This window comes from Aspergillus brunneoviolaceus (assembly GCF_003184695.1).
Source record: "Aspergillus brunneoviolaceus CBS 621.78 unplaced genomic scaffold BO95scaffold_1, whole genome shotgun sequence".
Classification (NCBI taxonomy): Eukaryota; Fungi; Ascomycota; class Eurotiomycetes; order Eurotiales; family Aspergillaceae; genus Aspergillus; species Aspergillus brunneoviolaceus.
In genome coordinates, this window is record NW_020290731.1 from 7,192 (window position 1) to 22,287 (window position 15,096).

Genomic DNA, 15,096 nt, shown 5'->3' on the forward strand with positions numbered 1-15,096 from the left:
ATGGCTCCTCTACCGATCAAGTTCACGGAGCTCCTTAATGTAAGTCCTCCTGTGTCCGGCCGACAAGCTGAACTTGCGCGAGAAACATGAGCTAATCTATTTGTCTGTCTGACGGACAGTTGACAACGGCTGAAATTGCGGTATGTGTTATTGCTTTGTTGGGCAACCACCCTTAGTCCGATCTGCGAACGCGCCCGCCGACGACACTCCGTTCCTGACCCCAGCCATTGCTCGCCTGCGTACTGACTCAATTTCATTTCCGGATCTAGCCTGCGTCCATTGGTTTCAACTCTTGCGTAAGTTGTTCCATCTTCGTCCTATCAATACCACCTCGCACCAGTACTGTCGCTTGCTAACACTTTGGCCTCCCTGGACAGACTCTAGAATCAGACCACTATGTGTGTGTCCGGCAAAAGCTCGATGAGGACGACAAGCCCCAGGTCATCATCATCAACCTGAAGAACAACAATGAGGTCATCAAGCGACCGATCAACGCGGACAGCGCTATCATGCACTGGGACCGCAATATCATCGCCCTCAAGGCCCAGGGTCGCACGATCCAGATCTTTGATCTGGCGGCGAAGCAGAAGCTGAAGTCGTCGGTGATGAATGAGGATATCGTGTACTGGAAGTGGTTCAGCGAGAAGTGTCTGGGTCTGGTCACGGAACAGTCCGTATACCACTGGGATGTCTTTGACCCGACTCAGACACAACCTCTGAAGATCTTTGACCGTCTTCCCAACCTCAGTGTAGGTATCTCTGAGCTTGTGACATAGGTTTCCAATGGGACTAACAGCATCGCGACTAGGGATGTCAAATTATCAACTACCGCGTCAACGAAGATGAGAAGTGGATGGTAGTGGTCGGAATCAGCCAGCAGCAGGGACGTGTGGTGGGCTCGATGCAGCTCTATTCCAAGGAGCGCGGAATCTCCCAATTCATCGAGGGTCATGCTGCTGCCTTCGCTTCCATTCGGGTCGAAGGCTCCCCGCTCGAGCACAAGCTGTTCACCTTCGCCGTCCGAACGCCGACCGGTGCCAAGTTGCAGATCGCCGAGATCGACCACCAGGAGCCAAACCCACGGTTCCAGAAGAAGGCAGTGGAGGTATACTTCCCTCAGGAGGCTGTCAATGACTTCCCTGTCGCCATGCAAGTTTCCAAGAAGTACGACATCGTCTATCTCGTCACGAAGTACGGCTTTATTCACCTCTACGATCTTGAGACCGGCACGTGCATCTTCATGAACCGGATTTCCAGCGAAACCATCTTCACCACTGCCCCTGATTCCGACTCTGCTGGTCTGGTCGGTGTTAACCGCAAGGGCCAAGTTCTGTCCGTTAGTGTCGATGAGAGCAACATCATCCAGTATCTGATGGAGAACCCCGCCATGTCCGGCCTCGCAGTCAAGCTTGCTTCTAAGGCAGGTCTTCCTGGAGCGGATCACCTCTATCAGCAGCAGTTCGACAACCTGATCGCCCAAGGAAATTTCTCCGAGGCCGCCAAGATTGCTGCGAACTCGCCCCGCGGTTTCCTCCGCACCCCGGAGACCATCAACCGCTTCAAGAACGCCCCCCAGACGGGTCAGATGTCTGTCATTCTCCAATACTTCGGTATGCTGCTGGACAAGGGCTCCCTGAACAAGTACGAGAGTGTGGAGCTGGTCCGCCCTGTCTTGCAGCAGAACAGGAAGCACCTTCTTGAGAAGTGGATGCGCGAAAACAAGTTGGAAGCCTCCGAAGAGCTTGGTGATATTGTCCGTCCTTACGACATGAACCTGGCCCTGTCTATCTATCTCCAGGCCAATGTATCTCAGAAGGTCATTGCCGGGTTTGCTGAGACGGGCCAGTTTGACAAGATCCTCGCCTACTCGAAGCAGGTTGGCTACCAGCCGGATTACACCCAGCTGCTGCAGCACATCGTTCGTGTGAACCCCGAAAAGGGTGCCGAATTCGCTACGCAGCTCGCCAACGAGGAGTCGGGAGCTCTCATCGATCTCGACCGCGTTGTCGATGTGTTCCTGTCCCAGAACATGATCCAGCAAGCCACTTCGTTCCTTCTCGATGCCCTGAAGGATAACAAGCCCGAGCATGGCCATCTTCAGACTCGTTTGCTCGAGATGAACCTTGTCAACGCCCCCCAGGTTGCTGATGCCATTCTTGGCAATGAGATTTTCACGCACTACGACCGTCCTCGGATCTCCCAGCTTTGCGAGAATGCTGGCCTCATCCAGCGTGCTCTTGAAAACACCGAGGACCCGGCGGCCATCAAGAGGAATATTGTTCGTACCGACAAATTGAGCCCCGAGTGGTTGATGGAATACTTCGGCAAGCTGTCCGTTGAGCAGACGCTTGACTGCATGGACACCATGTTGCAGGTTAACATCCGCCAGAATCTGCAAGCCGTTGTCCAGATCTGTACCAAGTTCTCTGACCTCCTTGGCCCCTCTCGCTTGATTGCCTTGCTGGAGAAATACCGTACCGCCGAGGGTCTTTACTATTACCTTGGCAGTATTGTTAACCTTAGCGAAGACCCTGAGGTGCACTTCAAGTACATCGAAGCTGCCACTGCTATGAACCAGATCACGGAAGTGGAGCGCATCTGTCGCGAGAGCAACTACTACAACCCCGACAAGGTTAAGAACTTTTTGAAAGAGGCCAAGTTGACCGAGCAGCTTCCGCTGATCATTGTGTGCGATCGCTTCAACTTCATCCACGACTTGGTTCTCTACCTCTACCAGAACCAGCAGTACAAGTCTATCGAGGTTTACGTTCAGCGTGTCAACCCCTCGCGTGCGCCCGCTGTCGTCGGTGGTCTGTTGGATGTCGACTGTGACGAGAGCATCATCAAGAACCTTCTCTCTACTGTTGACCCGGCTGTGATCCCCATCGACGAGCTTGTTTCCGAGGTGGAGAGTCGCAACCGGTTGAAGTTGCTTCTGCCCTTCCTTGAGGCTACCCTTGCGACGGGTAACCAGCAGCAAGCCGTCTACAACGCATTGGCCAAGATTTACATCGACAGCAACAACAATCCCGAGAAGTTCTTGAAGGAGAACGACATGTATGACACTTTGACCGTCGGAAAGTACTGCGAGAAGCGGGATCCCAACCTCGCATACATTGCCTACCGTAAGGGACAGAATGATCTCGAGCTCATCAACATCACCAACGAGAATGCCATGTACCGTGCTCAGGCGCGCTACCTTGTTGAGCGGGCTGATCCCGAGATCTGGTCCTTTGTCCTGAGCGAGAACAACCAGCACCGTCGCTCCTTGGTCGATCAAGTCATTGCCACTGCAGTGCCCGAGTCGACTGAGCCGGACAAAGTGTCCGTCGCCGTCAAAGCCTTCCTTGAGGCTGATCTTCCCGGTGAGCTGATTGAGCTTCTGGAGAAGATTATCCTCGAGCCCTCGCCTTTCAGTGACAATGGCAGTCTCCAAAACCTGCTGATGTTGACTGCTGCTAAGGCCGACAAGAGCCGTTTGATGGATTACATCCACCAGCTTAACGAATTTAGCCCCGACGAGATTGCCGAGATGTGTATCTCAGTTGGACTGTACGAGGAGGCTTTCGAGATTTACAAGAAGGTCAACAACTTCCTTGCTGCTGTTAATGTCCTGGTTGAGAACATTGTCAGCATTGACCGTGCTCAAGAGTTCGCTGAGCGTGTTGAGTTGCCTGAGGTCTGGAGCAAGGTGGCCAAGGCGCAACTCGATGGTCTCCGTATCTCTGACTCGATTGAATCGTACATCCGTGCTGGTGATCCCTCTAACTACCTTGAGGTCATCGAGACCGCCACCCACGCTGGCAAGGATGAGGATCTCGTCAAGTTCTTGAAGATGGCCCGCAAGACACTGCGTGAGCCTGCCATTGATACCGGTCTCGCTTTCTGCTACGCCCGCCTTGACCAGCTCGCCGAGCTAGAGGACTTCCTACGGACCACTAATGTGGCCGATATTGAAGCCTCTGGTGACAAGGCCTACGAAGAAGGATACCACCAGGCTGCCAAGATCTTCTACACCAGTATCTCCAACTGGGCCAAGTTGGCAACCACCCTGGTTCACCTGGAAGACTACCAGGCGGCCGTGGAGTGCGCCCGCAAAGCGAACAGCGTCAAGGTGTGGAAGGAAGTCAACGAGGCTTGCGTGAACAAGAAGGAATTCCGTCTCGCCCAGATTTGTGGTCTGAACCTGATCGTCCATGCAGAAGAGCTTCAGGACCTTGTTCGTCAATATGAGCGTAATGGATACTTCGATGAGCTCATTGCGGTCTTGGAAGCCGGTTTGGGTTTGGAGCGTGCTCACATGGGCATGTTCACCGAGCTGGGCATTGCGCTGTCCAAGTACCATCCTGACCGCGTCATGGAGCACCTCAAGCTCTTCTGGTCCCGCATCAACATCCCCAAGATGATCCGGGCCTGCGAAGAAGCGAGTCTGTGGCCTGAGTTGGTCTTCTTGTACTGCCACTACGACGAATGGGACAACGCAGCCCTGGCTATGATGGAGCGTGCTGCCGACGCCTGGGAGCACCACTCTTTCAAGGACATCATTGTCAAGGTTGCGAACTTGGAGATCTACTACCGCGCCCTCAACTTCTATCTCCAGGAGCAGCCATTGCTGCTGACCGACTTGCTCCAGTCCCTCACCTCCCGCGTCGATGTCAACCGTGTTGTGCGCATCTTCCAGTCCTCAGACAACATCCCTCTCATCAAGCCCTTCCTGCTCAACGTCCAGACCCAGAACAAGCGGGCAGTGAACGATGCGATCAATGACTTGCTGATTGAGGAGGAGGACTACAAGACGCTCCGCGACTCCGTGGACAACTACGATAACTTTGATGCCGTGGCCCTCGCACAACGGCTGGAGAAGCATGACCTGATCTTCTTCCGCCAGATCGCCGCCAACATCTACCGCAACAACAAGCGCTGGGAGAAGTCGATTGCACTGTCGAAGCAGGACAAGCTCTACAAGGATGCCATTGAGACTGCCGCTATCTCCGGCAAGTCGGAGGTGGTTGAAGAACTCCTTCGCTACGTAAGTCTCTATTCTTTCCCAACAAGTATTGAATCCATTGACTAACCGAGACCTTAGTTTGTGGATATTGGCAGCCGCGAGTGTTACGTTGGTATGCTGTATGCCTGCTACGATCTGATCCGCCCGGATGTGATCATGGAACTGTCGTGGCGCCACGGGCTGCACGATTTCACGATGCCGTTCATGATCAACTTCCTGTGCGAGCAGACGCGGGCGATCGAGATGCTGAAGAAGGACAACGAGGAGCGGAAGGCCCGGGAGAAGACGCAGAAGGTGGAAGAGGACAACACCCCCATTCTGGGCGGCTCGCGGTTGATGTTAACGCAGGGCCCGGCGGCGCCGGCACCCGCGCCCATGGGGTACGCCAATGGAATCACGCCGCAGGCGACTGGATTCCGCCCCTTCTAAACGTACGACTTGTCATGCCTTTCTTTCCGAGGGGTTAGTGTATGTATAGCATGAGCGATGGGAAGCTTTGCGGCCAGACTTAGTTCGCTGTTTTCTGGGTCGGATGCTTCGGAGCCCCCTTCTGTTACTTGATGATCTTCTCGTTCTTATTCTCCATTTATTGAGTGGTTCTTTTTCTTCTTTTTCTCCTCCTCCTTCTTCTCCTCCTGATGTATTTCGATTGGCCTTCAAAATTAGGTGACTTGTCTCGTGGGTGGACCCGGGAGGGTTCCCGTAATTTATCTTAGTACAATGGGATTATTGACTTCATGACGGTGATCGATGGAAATTTGTGAATTTACTGTCCAGTAGGACTACTAGAGGTGGTATGTACTGTAGGTACCCAGTACTACGTAGTAGTATTGGTAGTCGATCACCGGAACAGGAGGCCGGCTTGCCTCGTGACTTGGACAGCGGGTAAGACAGCCGTCAATAGTGATGAACTATCGGTGCTCCAACTTCCAAGAAAGGGATCGACGATCTCGGCAGATGCAGCCGCAGCTGGAGGGCGGCCGCCGGGGTTAGGCTCGGTATCTTGTTCCGCTTAGGGATTCTGCTCAAACGTATAGGTTCGTTCATACGTAGTTCATAGATGTTCGGCGAAAAGGAACCAGGCCCGGAGGGAAGCTGGTGGTGGTGGTGGCTGCTGCTGCTGCGGCGTGCAGGTAAAGGATTTAGCCCCCCGCGACTCGACTGTGGTGGGTGGTGGTGGATGATGGAAGTTGTGGGGGTGGGAGTGGGAGTGGGACAGGGATGCCCGTGTACTCGACGGGGAGAATAAGGATTTATCCTGGATTCCTGGTAGTCTACGGACGGAAGGGAGATGGATTGATTTTCCTGAGTGGTCGTTGCAATTGTTCTTTTTCTAGATTGAAGCATTACTCATGGAAGCCGATCGGACCGGATTAGAAGATGAGAGTAGATACGTAGGTGCCACTTCGAAGAGCGCCGCGGGGCGCGTTTGGGTTTCCTTAAGGGCTAGGCTGGTTGTTGTTGTTGGGTTCGGGACAGAGAGATCCGGAGATACTTGGTCACTTGCTGCTGTAGATGATACACGGCTACGATAGCTGCATGACTTTCTTTTCTTCAAGACCATGGAAAAGGTTGGAAACCTATCCAAACCATCGACTGACTACCCAGGGCCTGGAATCTGGCTCATGCTCCTGGAACAACCGACTTGCGCCAAGAAGGGTGACCTGACCGGCTACAACTCCGTCCTTCGGTGAAGGGAGGGAAAGCTAGGGAACGAAGGGCATTCTTGTCCCGGTGGCACAAAACGGAGACGGGGGGACCGGTGGACGATCCGGGAAGTCTTGTAAGTTGCACACGCTCTGGGATTTTTTTTTTCGGGGGGCGGGGGAAGTAAAAACGGACGACGATGGTCGGGTTACAGCTTCTTCTGATCAATCAGTGAAGTGCCATTGGGGGGATAATTTTTTTCTTTCTTCTCGGGGTACTGTGCTGTTCGGACATGTGTGGATGGTGCATGGAGGCCGAGGGATGGGATGGGATCATGTATACGGAGCAGATGGTTGTGGGATGAACTGTACAGTAGTAGGTGGTCGTTATCACCGGAGCAATAGTCTCGAGCCAAGCAGAATTTCTTTTGTTGTTCTTTTCCACGGCTCATGTCTGGATCGACCATCTGGTCCTATCAAACCACTTGGCATGTTGCAAGATTGTGTTTCCTCGGCATTAGCGCGGACGGAAAGGGATGCCCGTTCGTTGTTTGTTCGGCGATGTGATGGTTCATGTTCTTGGTGGTGGGGTGGGGGGGTGTCTGTCTGTCACCTTGGGAGGTCGAAGCGGGAGGAGAAAGCCTGGAGGGGCCCAGGGAGGAGGAGGAGGGAGGGAGAGGCTGGGCCGAGCGGGCATGCGCGGGACGATCTGCGCTGCGCTGCGCTGCGCTGCCCTCTTCGCCTATTCACGGGGGTCGATGGGGATGATCTCACTGCGCCGCCCTCCTGTTCACATAACCTCATAACGAGAGGGAAACAATTAACCCGAGCACCCGAGGTTCACGATCGCTATGGAGGGTCGTCCTATTTCACCCGAGAGAGGTGGTCTATGCCCCGGCCAGCTCTGATGTAAATCTGGGGTTCTGTTTATGGAGGTGAGGGCAGACTGTGTGGTTTTTATTGTACCTGGTACATCATAGATTATTAGTCTAGGTTCTGAAGGTGGCGGATGTCTGGTAATCTCTCTTGGTGGGGAGGGGCAAATCTGCTTATCATTTGTCTTGGGAGGACGAGTACGTTAATTCAATAGTCATAAGCCGAATAACCAATGAATTCACCGGACGAACGGAGGGTGAATTGCGAGGAAAGTAGGCAAGTCGGCGAGTAGGCAAGTAGGCAAGTAGGCAAGCAAGCGATCTGGAAACCAGATCTGGGAATGGGGAGAGGGGACCATCCCTCAAGCTGCAGTCCGGTGTACCGGTGAGGATGAAGTAGTATACTGTAAGTTATCATCAACCCCGGAATTGGACTGTCCATCCTTCCATACTTCCCATAGTAAATTACACTCATTTGGCTGCCTCTCCGCCTTCCCGCCCAGTGCCTTCCTATTGCAGCAGCTCCTCTCTTCATTTCTACTTCTACTTCCTCTACTTCTTATTCTTCACTCTTCCTCTTCCTCTTCAACTTCTTTTCTTCTCCTTCTTTTCTTCCTCTACTTTTCAATTCAAAACACGTTCCGGGGTCATTCCTAAACCTTCCTTCACTCCTCCTCGGGTAAGTGCTTCCTCGGACCAGAAACTCATTCCCTCCCTAACCCTCCCTCTCTCCCTCTCCCTCTCGACTTTCCCCGCGTGTTGTTCTCGCTCTGCCGTTCCGAAACCGGGCCTTTTTCTTTACCCCCTCGGCCCCCCGTCCCCCAATCCTCCAACTTCCCCCGGAGTTTGTTTCTCCTAAAAGTGACTCACGATTGCTATTTTTCCGGCTATCATTGGTTTGTCGGCTAACTTTTTCAATTCTTATATCTTTTTTATAGTCTCTGCAGCCAGCCCTGTCGTGGTTCTTCCAGAGCTTCTTCCCTGTCTACTTCTCTCTTTCTCCCTCCCCCTCCCCCCCTCCCCACAACGTCATAATCCTCTTATCTACCTTTCTACCTACCCACTTTCCGTCACCGCAGCTTCCCCCCCCACCAGCTCTCCTCCATTACTCTCCTGCCTCTCCTCCTCCCTCTTCTCTCCCTCTCCCCCTCTCTCAACCAAATCACTCACACATAATCACACATTTTCATCATGGCTGCTCCTCAACGCCAGCCTGAGGAGGCAATTGATGACACTGAGTTCATCGACGACCACCATGACCACCACCGGGATTCCGTTCACACCCGTCTGCGCGCCAACTCGGCCATCATGCAGTTCCAGAAGATCCTCGTCGCCAACCGTGGTGAAATCCCCATCCGTATCTTCCGTACCGCCCACGAACTGTCTCTGCAGACGGTCGCTATCTACTCTCACGAGGATCGTCTTTCCATGCACCGTCAGAAGGCCGATGAGGCTTACATGATCGGTCACCGTGGTCAATATACCCCTGTCGGTGCCTACCTGGCCATCGATGAGATCGTCAAGATTGCTCTGGAGCACGGCGTTCACCTCATCCACCCTGGTTATGGTTTCCTGTCCGAGAACGCCGAGTTCGCTCGCAAGGTCGAGGAGGCCGGTATGGTCTTCGTTGGCCCTACCCCGCAGACCATTGAGGCTTTGGGTGACAAGGTCTCCGCCCGTCAGCTGGCCATTCGCTGCGAAGTGCCCGTCGTCCCCGGTACCCCCGGCCCCGTCGAGCGCTACGAAGAAGTTAAGGAATTCACCGATACCTATGGCTTCCCCATCATTATCAAGGCCGCCTTCGGTGGTGGTGGTCGTGGTATGCGTGTCGTCCGCGACCAAGCCGAACTGCGTGATGCCTTCGAGCGTGCCACTTCCGAGGCCCGTTCGGCCTTCGGTAACGGCACCGTCTTCGTCGAGCGCTTCCTGGACAAGCCTAAGCACATTGAGGTGCAGTTGCTGGGTGACAACCACGGAAACGTCATCCATCTGTTCGAGCGTGACTGCTCCGTCCAGCGTCGTCACCAGAAGGTCGTCGAGATTGCCCCCGCCAAGGACCTGCCCCAGGACGTCCGCGACAACATCCTGGCCGATGCTGTCAAGCTGGCCAAGTCCGTCAACTACCGCAACGCTGGTACTGCCGAGTTCCTGGTCGACCAGCAGAACCGCTACTACTTCATTGAGATCAACCCCCGTATTCAGGTCGAGCACACTATCACTGAGGAGATCACGGGCATTGATATTGTTGCGGCTCAGATCCAGATTGCTGCCGGTGCTACCCTGCAGCAGTTGGGCCTGACTCAGGACAAGATCTCCACCCGCGGTTTCGCCATCCAGTGCCGTATCACTACTGAAGATCCCTCCAAGGGCTTCTCCCCCGACACCGGTAAGATCGAGGTCTACCGTTCCGCTGGTGGTAACGGTGTCCGTCTCGATGGTGGTAACGGTTTTGCTGGTGCCATTATCACTCCTCACTACGACTCTATGCTGGTCAAGTGTACCTGCCGTGGTTCCACTTACGAGATCGCCCGCCGCAAGGTTGTCCGTGCCCTGGTCGAGTTCCGTATTCGTGGTGTCAAGACCAACATTCCTTTCTTGACCTCCCTTCTGAGCCACCCCACGTTCGTGGACGGCACTTGCTGGACTACCTTCATTGACGACACCCCCGAGTTGTTCGCTCTTGTCGGCAGTCAGAACCGTGCTCAGAAGTTGTTGGCTTATCTCGGTGACGTGGCTGTCAATGGCAGCAGCATCAAGGGCCAGATCGGCGAGCCTAAGCTCAAGGGCGATATCATCAAGCCCACTTTGTATGACACTCAGGGCAAGCCTCTCGATGTCTCTGCTCCCGCCACTCAGGGGTGGAAGCAGATCCTGGACCGTGAGGGCCCTAAGGCCTGGGCCCGTGCCGTGCGTGCCAACAAGGGCACTTTGATCATGGACACCACCTGGCGTGACGCCCACCAGTCTTTGCTGGCAACCCGTGTGCGTACCATCGATTTGCTCAACATTGCCCACGAGACCAGCCACGCCCTCTCCAACGCTTACAGTCTGGAATGCTGGGGTGGTGCCACCTTCGATGTTGCCATGCGCTTCCTTTACGAGGACCCCTGGGACCGTCTGCGCAAGCTCCGTAAGGCCGTGCCCAACATTCCCTTCCAGATGTTGCTGCGTGGTGCCAACGGTGTCGCCTACTCCTCTCTTCCCGACAATGCCATCTACCACTTCTGTAAGCAAGCCAAGAAGTGCGGTGTTGATATCTTCCGTGTCTTCGATGCTCTCAACGATGTCGACCAGCTTGAGGTCGGTATCAAGGCTGTTCACGCCGCAGAGGGTGTCGTCGAAGCTACTATCTGCTACAGTGGTGACATGTTGAACCCCCACAAGAAGTACAACCTCGAATACTACCTTAGCCTCGTGGACAAAGTGGTTAAGTTCGAGCCCCATGTCCTGGGTATCAAGGATATGGCTGGTGTACTAAAGCCCCAGGCCGCTCGTCTCCTGATTGGCTCCATCCGTGAGCGCTACCCCGACCTTCCCATCCACGTCCACACCCACGACTCCGCCGGTACTGGTGTGGCCTCGATGATTGCTTGCGCCCAGGCTGGGGCTGACGCCGTTGATGCGGCCACCGACAGCTTGTCGGGTATGACCTCCCAGCCCAGCATTGGGGCTCTGCTCGCCTCCCTGGAGGGCACTGAGTACGACACTGGTCTCAACCTGAACCAGGTCCGCGCGCTCGACACCTACTGGGCGCAGCTGCGTCTCCTGTACTCGCCCTTCGAGGCTGGTCTGACCGGCCCCGACCCCGAGGTCTACGAGCACGAGATCCCCGGTGGTCAGCTGACTAACCTTATCTTCCAGGCCAGTCAGCTCGGCTTGGGTCAGCAGTGGGCCGAAACCAAGAAGGCTTACGAGTCTGCTAACGACCTGCTGGGTGACATTGTCAAGGTCACTCCCACTTCCAAGGTTGTTGGTGATCTGGCTCAGTTCATGGTGTCCAACAAGTTGAGCGCTGAGGATGTTGTGGAGCGTGCGGGTGAGCTCGACTTCCCAGCCTCCGTCCTCGAGTTCCTGGAGGGCTTGATGGGTCAGCCGTACGGCGGATTCCCCGAGCCTCTGCGCTCGCGGGCCCTGCGTGACCGTCGCAAGCTCGAGAAGCGCCCCGGTCTCTACTTGGAGCCCCTGGACCTGGCTAAGATCAAGGGCACGATCCGCGAGCAGTTCGGTGCTGCCACTGAGTACGATGTTGCCAGCTATGCCATGTACCCGAAGGTCTTTGAGGACTACAAGAAGTTCGTTGGAAAGTACGGTGATCTGTCCGTTCTGCCCACCCGCTACTTCTTGGCCAAGCCCGAGATCGGCGAGGAGTTCCACGTCGAGCTGGAGAAGGGCAAGGTCCTGATCCTCAAGTTGTTGGCTATTGGTCCTCTTTCCGAGCAGACCGGTCAGCGTGAGGTCTTCTACGAGGTCAACGGTGAGGTGCGTCAGGTCAGTGTCGATGACAAGAAGGCGTCCGTCGACAACACCGCCCGTGCCAAGGCCGATTTGGGCGACAGCAGCCAGGTCGGTGCTCCCATGAGCGGTGTCGTTGTGGAGATCCGTGTTCACGACGGGCTCGAGGTCAAGAAGGGTGACCCTCTGGCCGTCCTGAGCGCTATGAAGATGGTATGTCTCGATCATCCTATATCTATTGTACGACACACAATGCTAATATATACTAGGAAATGGTTATCTCCGCGCCGCACAGTGGCAAGGTCTCCAGCTTGCTGGTCAAGGAAGGTGACTCTGTCGATGGTCAGGACCTGGTCTGCAAGATCGTCAAAGCCTGAAGTAGGATGAACATTGCACGATGTTGAAAGAATCTATGACTTATGTTCCTCGCGATGCGCGCTTGTTGTCGGCTTGGTTGTGAGGATTTGAGGTGTTTTGTGTTCAAGCGTTTCTTTCCGGGTTGGTTTGTTCCCGTTTATTTCATGTTCGTTCTGACCGCGAGCTGGCCATTCCAAACGTAATATCGGCCATATCTATGAATAAGTAGAGTTATTTCTGAGTCACAAACACGCAAAAATCGTACGTCGTAGATAATACTCATACATTTTGTATATGCATGGAATGTCACCTAAATCATGTCTGTTCTCTGGTTGTCAACCAGAAGACCATAGATAAGACACATTTCAATGCCAGTGGATAGGATGGGCTCGAGATTCATGATTATAGCTTCGCAACGGAAGCGCTGTCTGGCTCACCCACCTCCCTCAAGGCCTTCCAGACGCGCATGGCCTCATCCCAGAAGGCATCCTCCTTGATCTGGACCGAGCCATCCGGCATCAGGGTCCTCAGCTGCTTATGACCCACGGTCCCCCACTGAAGATCTGATTCCCCGTGCACGAACTTCTTCAGGGGCTCAACCAGGGCGTTCCAGATCACGGCTTTCTCCTGAGGCTCGACCCGCTCCCCATTGCCCCAGAACCAGATGTACTGATCGGTGGCATGGGTCACGCCCCAACTAGGCGGGAGGGACTTATCGGCGCACTTCAGCCGATACTCGACGCGGTACCGATACACCAGGTTGTCTGTTGTTGATGCCGCCTCCCCCGCCTCCCCCTCCGGTGCCGCCGGTTCCGCCAAGGCATGCACCAACCCCCGCTGCATCTTATGCACCTGCATGTCCGCATAGACACGCCCAAAAGCATCGGTACGCCAATCCCGGACGCCTTTCGGGAGCTTTCCGTCCGGGTAGTACAGCTGCAGGAGGGTCTCGACTAGCGGCCGCGGGTACTCGGCGCTTAGGCGGTCCCGTAGCGCGGGGAGGGAGTCTTCGGTGGGCGGGAACCACGTCGCGTAGAGGTTGCGCTCGTCGCGGCATTCGCCGCAGAGGATGCGGATTTTCCGGGCGCGGAGGCGGCGGGCCCAGGTGCCATCGTCGAGGGAGGTGAAGAGGTCGCTGGCGATGAACGTGCCGTCGGTGGTGGGCCGGAATTGGTTGTTGCTGGGGAGGGCCATGGCGGCCTGGAGGAGGGTTGGGGCGGGGACGGCCCGCAGGCGTTCGAGGCGTTCAAGGCCGGGCAGGGTGCAGGGGATGGACAGCTGGTGCAGGAGCTGCGTGAATTGGGTTTGCGCGGTGGTGGGGGGTTTGGGTTGCGCGACCGGGCTGTTGGACCAGATGCAGACTCTTTTGATGATGGATTGGTCTGGGGGCAGGGAGAGGTCGTGTGAGAGTTGGTGGAAGGTTGAGTAGGCTCCTTTTTTGGGGTGGTTAGTTCAGAGGTTTGGGGTTTGAGGGTAGGGTAGGGGATGGTGAGTTTTGGCACAATGAAGGTGTTTGGGCACCGGGATAGCGTACCTGCTGAGTATCCTGCTACGGTGATCTCGGAGGGATTCCCCCCAAATAGACGAATGTGATCCCGGGTCCATTCTAGGGCCAGGCGTTGATCCCAGAAGCCGTGGTTGCCCACGCTCTCGTTCACGGAGGCGGCGTCTTGCTCCAGCTCGGAGGAGTAGAGGAAGCCGAACACGTTCAGGCGGTAGGCTGGGAGGACGACGATGGCGTTCAATTGGGCTTCTCCGAGAAGAGCGGCAGCGGAGAATGCATTGGGGTCTCCGAATTGGAGGAATCCACCGTCTGAGGTGGTTGTTAATCATCATGGAAGAATCTGGAAAAAGAAGGGAAAGATGACTCACGGATGAAGAAGAGTACTGGCCAGCCTGTTTGATGTTGAGAATTGAGTCTGAGCGCGCGGTTTGTGATATGCAAAGCACATGGGGGATTGTGGGGACAGCAATTGCTTCTGTCCTATCTCCTAGTTGTTGGGGTTGGAGACAGATATCACATACCATTCTCGGGTGCCTTGCCTGTAGGAACCCAGATGTTGCACTGGAAACAATCCTCTGTCCAGCCGTCCTCGGAGACCACATCCAGGAAGCGAGGCTGCGGGCAGATCCCCGTACGTCCGTCCGCACGGCCTGGTTGGTCTTTCGAGCCATACGAGTAGGAGGTGGACAGCTTCTGGGCCTTGCGCCAACGTTGCGGGGGCGGGTGGGCGTAGCGTACCCCGCCAAAGTAGTGGCAGTAGGGTTTGTTGGTGGTTTTCTCGTGCAGAGTAACTCCTTCGATGTAGCCGTGTTGGCCGAGGGGTTGAAGATAGGGATGCTTGGTATATTCCATGGCGATTGTGGTTTGGTTCAATGCGCTGGTGAAGGGGGTGGGGAGGGGACTGGAGAAGTGGACATGTATGTACAGGACTGTAAACAATGCCTCCCGAAAAGACCGGCTTGGGGCTATATAAGGACGAGGAGTCAAAACCGACCGAGGGACTGATAATCGAAACTATTGACAAAAGAAGATTGTTTGACGGATAGCCGAGCTGAGACCAGGGCGCGGGGAATGGTGATTGGCACCAGAGAACAACCCCGTCGGCAGAAGTTGGGATTTCGATGATAAGAAGATGCGGAGAAGAGGAGAAAGAGAGGAAGCCATTCCGCTTCGGCTCATGATCTGGACTCCGACCATGACTGGTGGCCTGAGGCATCAAGGCCGCCACTTTCCCCGGATTCTCGGCTTGACATG

General features: G+C 55.1%; 4 protein-coding genes across 4 annotated transcripts; 3 read left to right on the forward strand and 1 right to left on the reverse strand.

Moving 5' to 3' along the window:
* BO95DRAFT_458070 (clathrin heavy chain) lies at positions 1-5,437 on the forward strand (the record flags this gene model as incomplete). Its single annotated transcript, XM_025588520.1, has 6 exons — positions 1-39; positions 120-140; positions 270-296; positions 378-749; positions 809-5,029; positions 5,087-5,437. 6 exons carry the CDS (start codon positions 1-3, stop codon positions 5,435-5,437), a joined length of 5,031 nt encoding a protein of 1,676 aa, XP_025447828.1.
* Positions 5,438-6,655: 1,218 nt separating this feature from the next.
* Positions 6,656-7,637, forward strand: BO95DRAFT_65 (uncharacterized protein). Its single transcript, XM_025592118.1, has one exon. It carries the CDS (start codon positions 6,956-6,958, stop codon positions 7,565-7,567), a length of 612 nt encoding a protein of 203 aa, XP_025447829.1. The 5' UTR covers positions 6,656-6,955; the 3' UTR covers positions 7,568-7,637.
* A 1,083-nt stretch (positions 7,638-8,720) lies between these two features.
* BO95DRAFT_350049 (pyruvate carboxylase) lies at positions 8,721-12,358 on the forward strand (the record flags this gene model as incomplete). Its single annotated transcript, XM_025582023.1, has 2 exons — positions 8,721-12,194; positions 12,251-12,358. The coding sequence occupies 2 exons, from the start codon at positions 8,721-8,723 to the stop codon at positions 12,356-12,358; spliced, it is 3,582 nt and encodes a 1,193-aa protein (XP_025447830.1).
* A 382-nt stretch (positions 12,359-12,740) lies between these two features.
* BO95DRAFT_509844 (putative carboxylesterase) lies at positions 12,741-14,940 on the reverse strand (the record flags this gene model as incomplete). Its single annotated transcript, XM_025591308.1, has 3 exons — positions 14,364-14,940; positions 13,873-14,151; positions 12,741-13,771 (listed from the first exon to the last, which is right to left on the reverse strand). Exons 1-3 carry the CDS (start codon positions 14,692-14,694, stop codon positions 12,741-12,743), a joined length of 1,641 nt encoding a protein of 546 aa, XP_025447831.1. The 5' UTR covers positions 14,695-14,940.
* Positions 14,941-15,096: the final 156 nt, after the last annotated feature.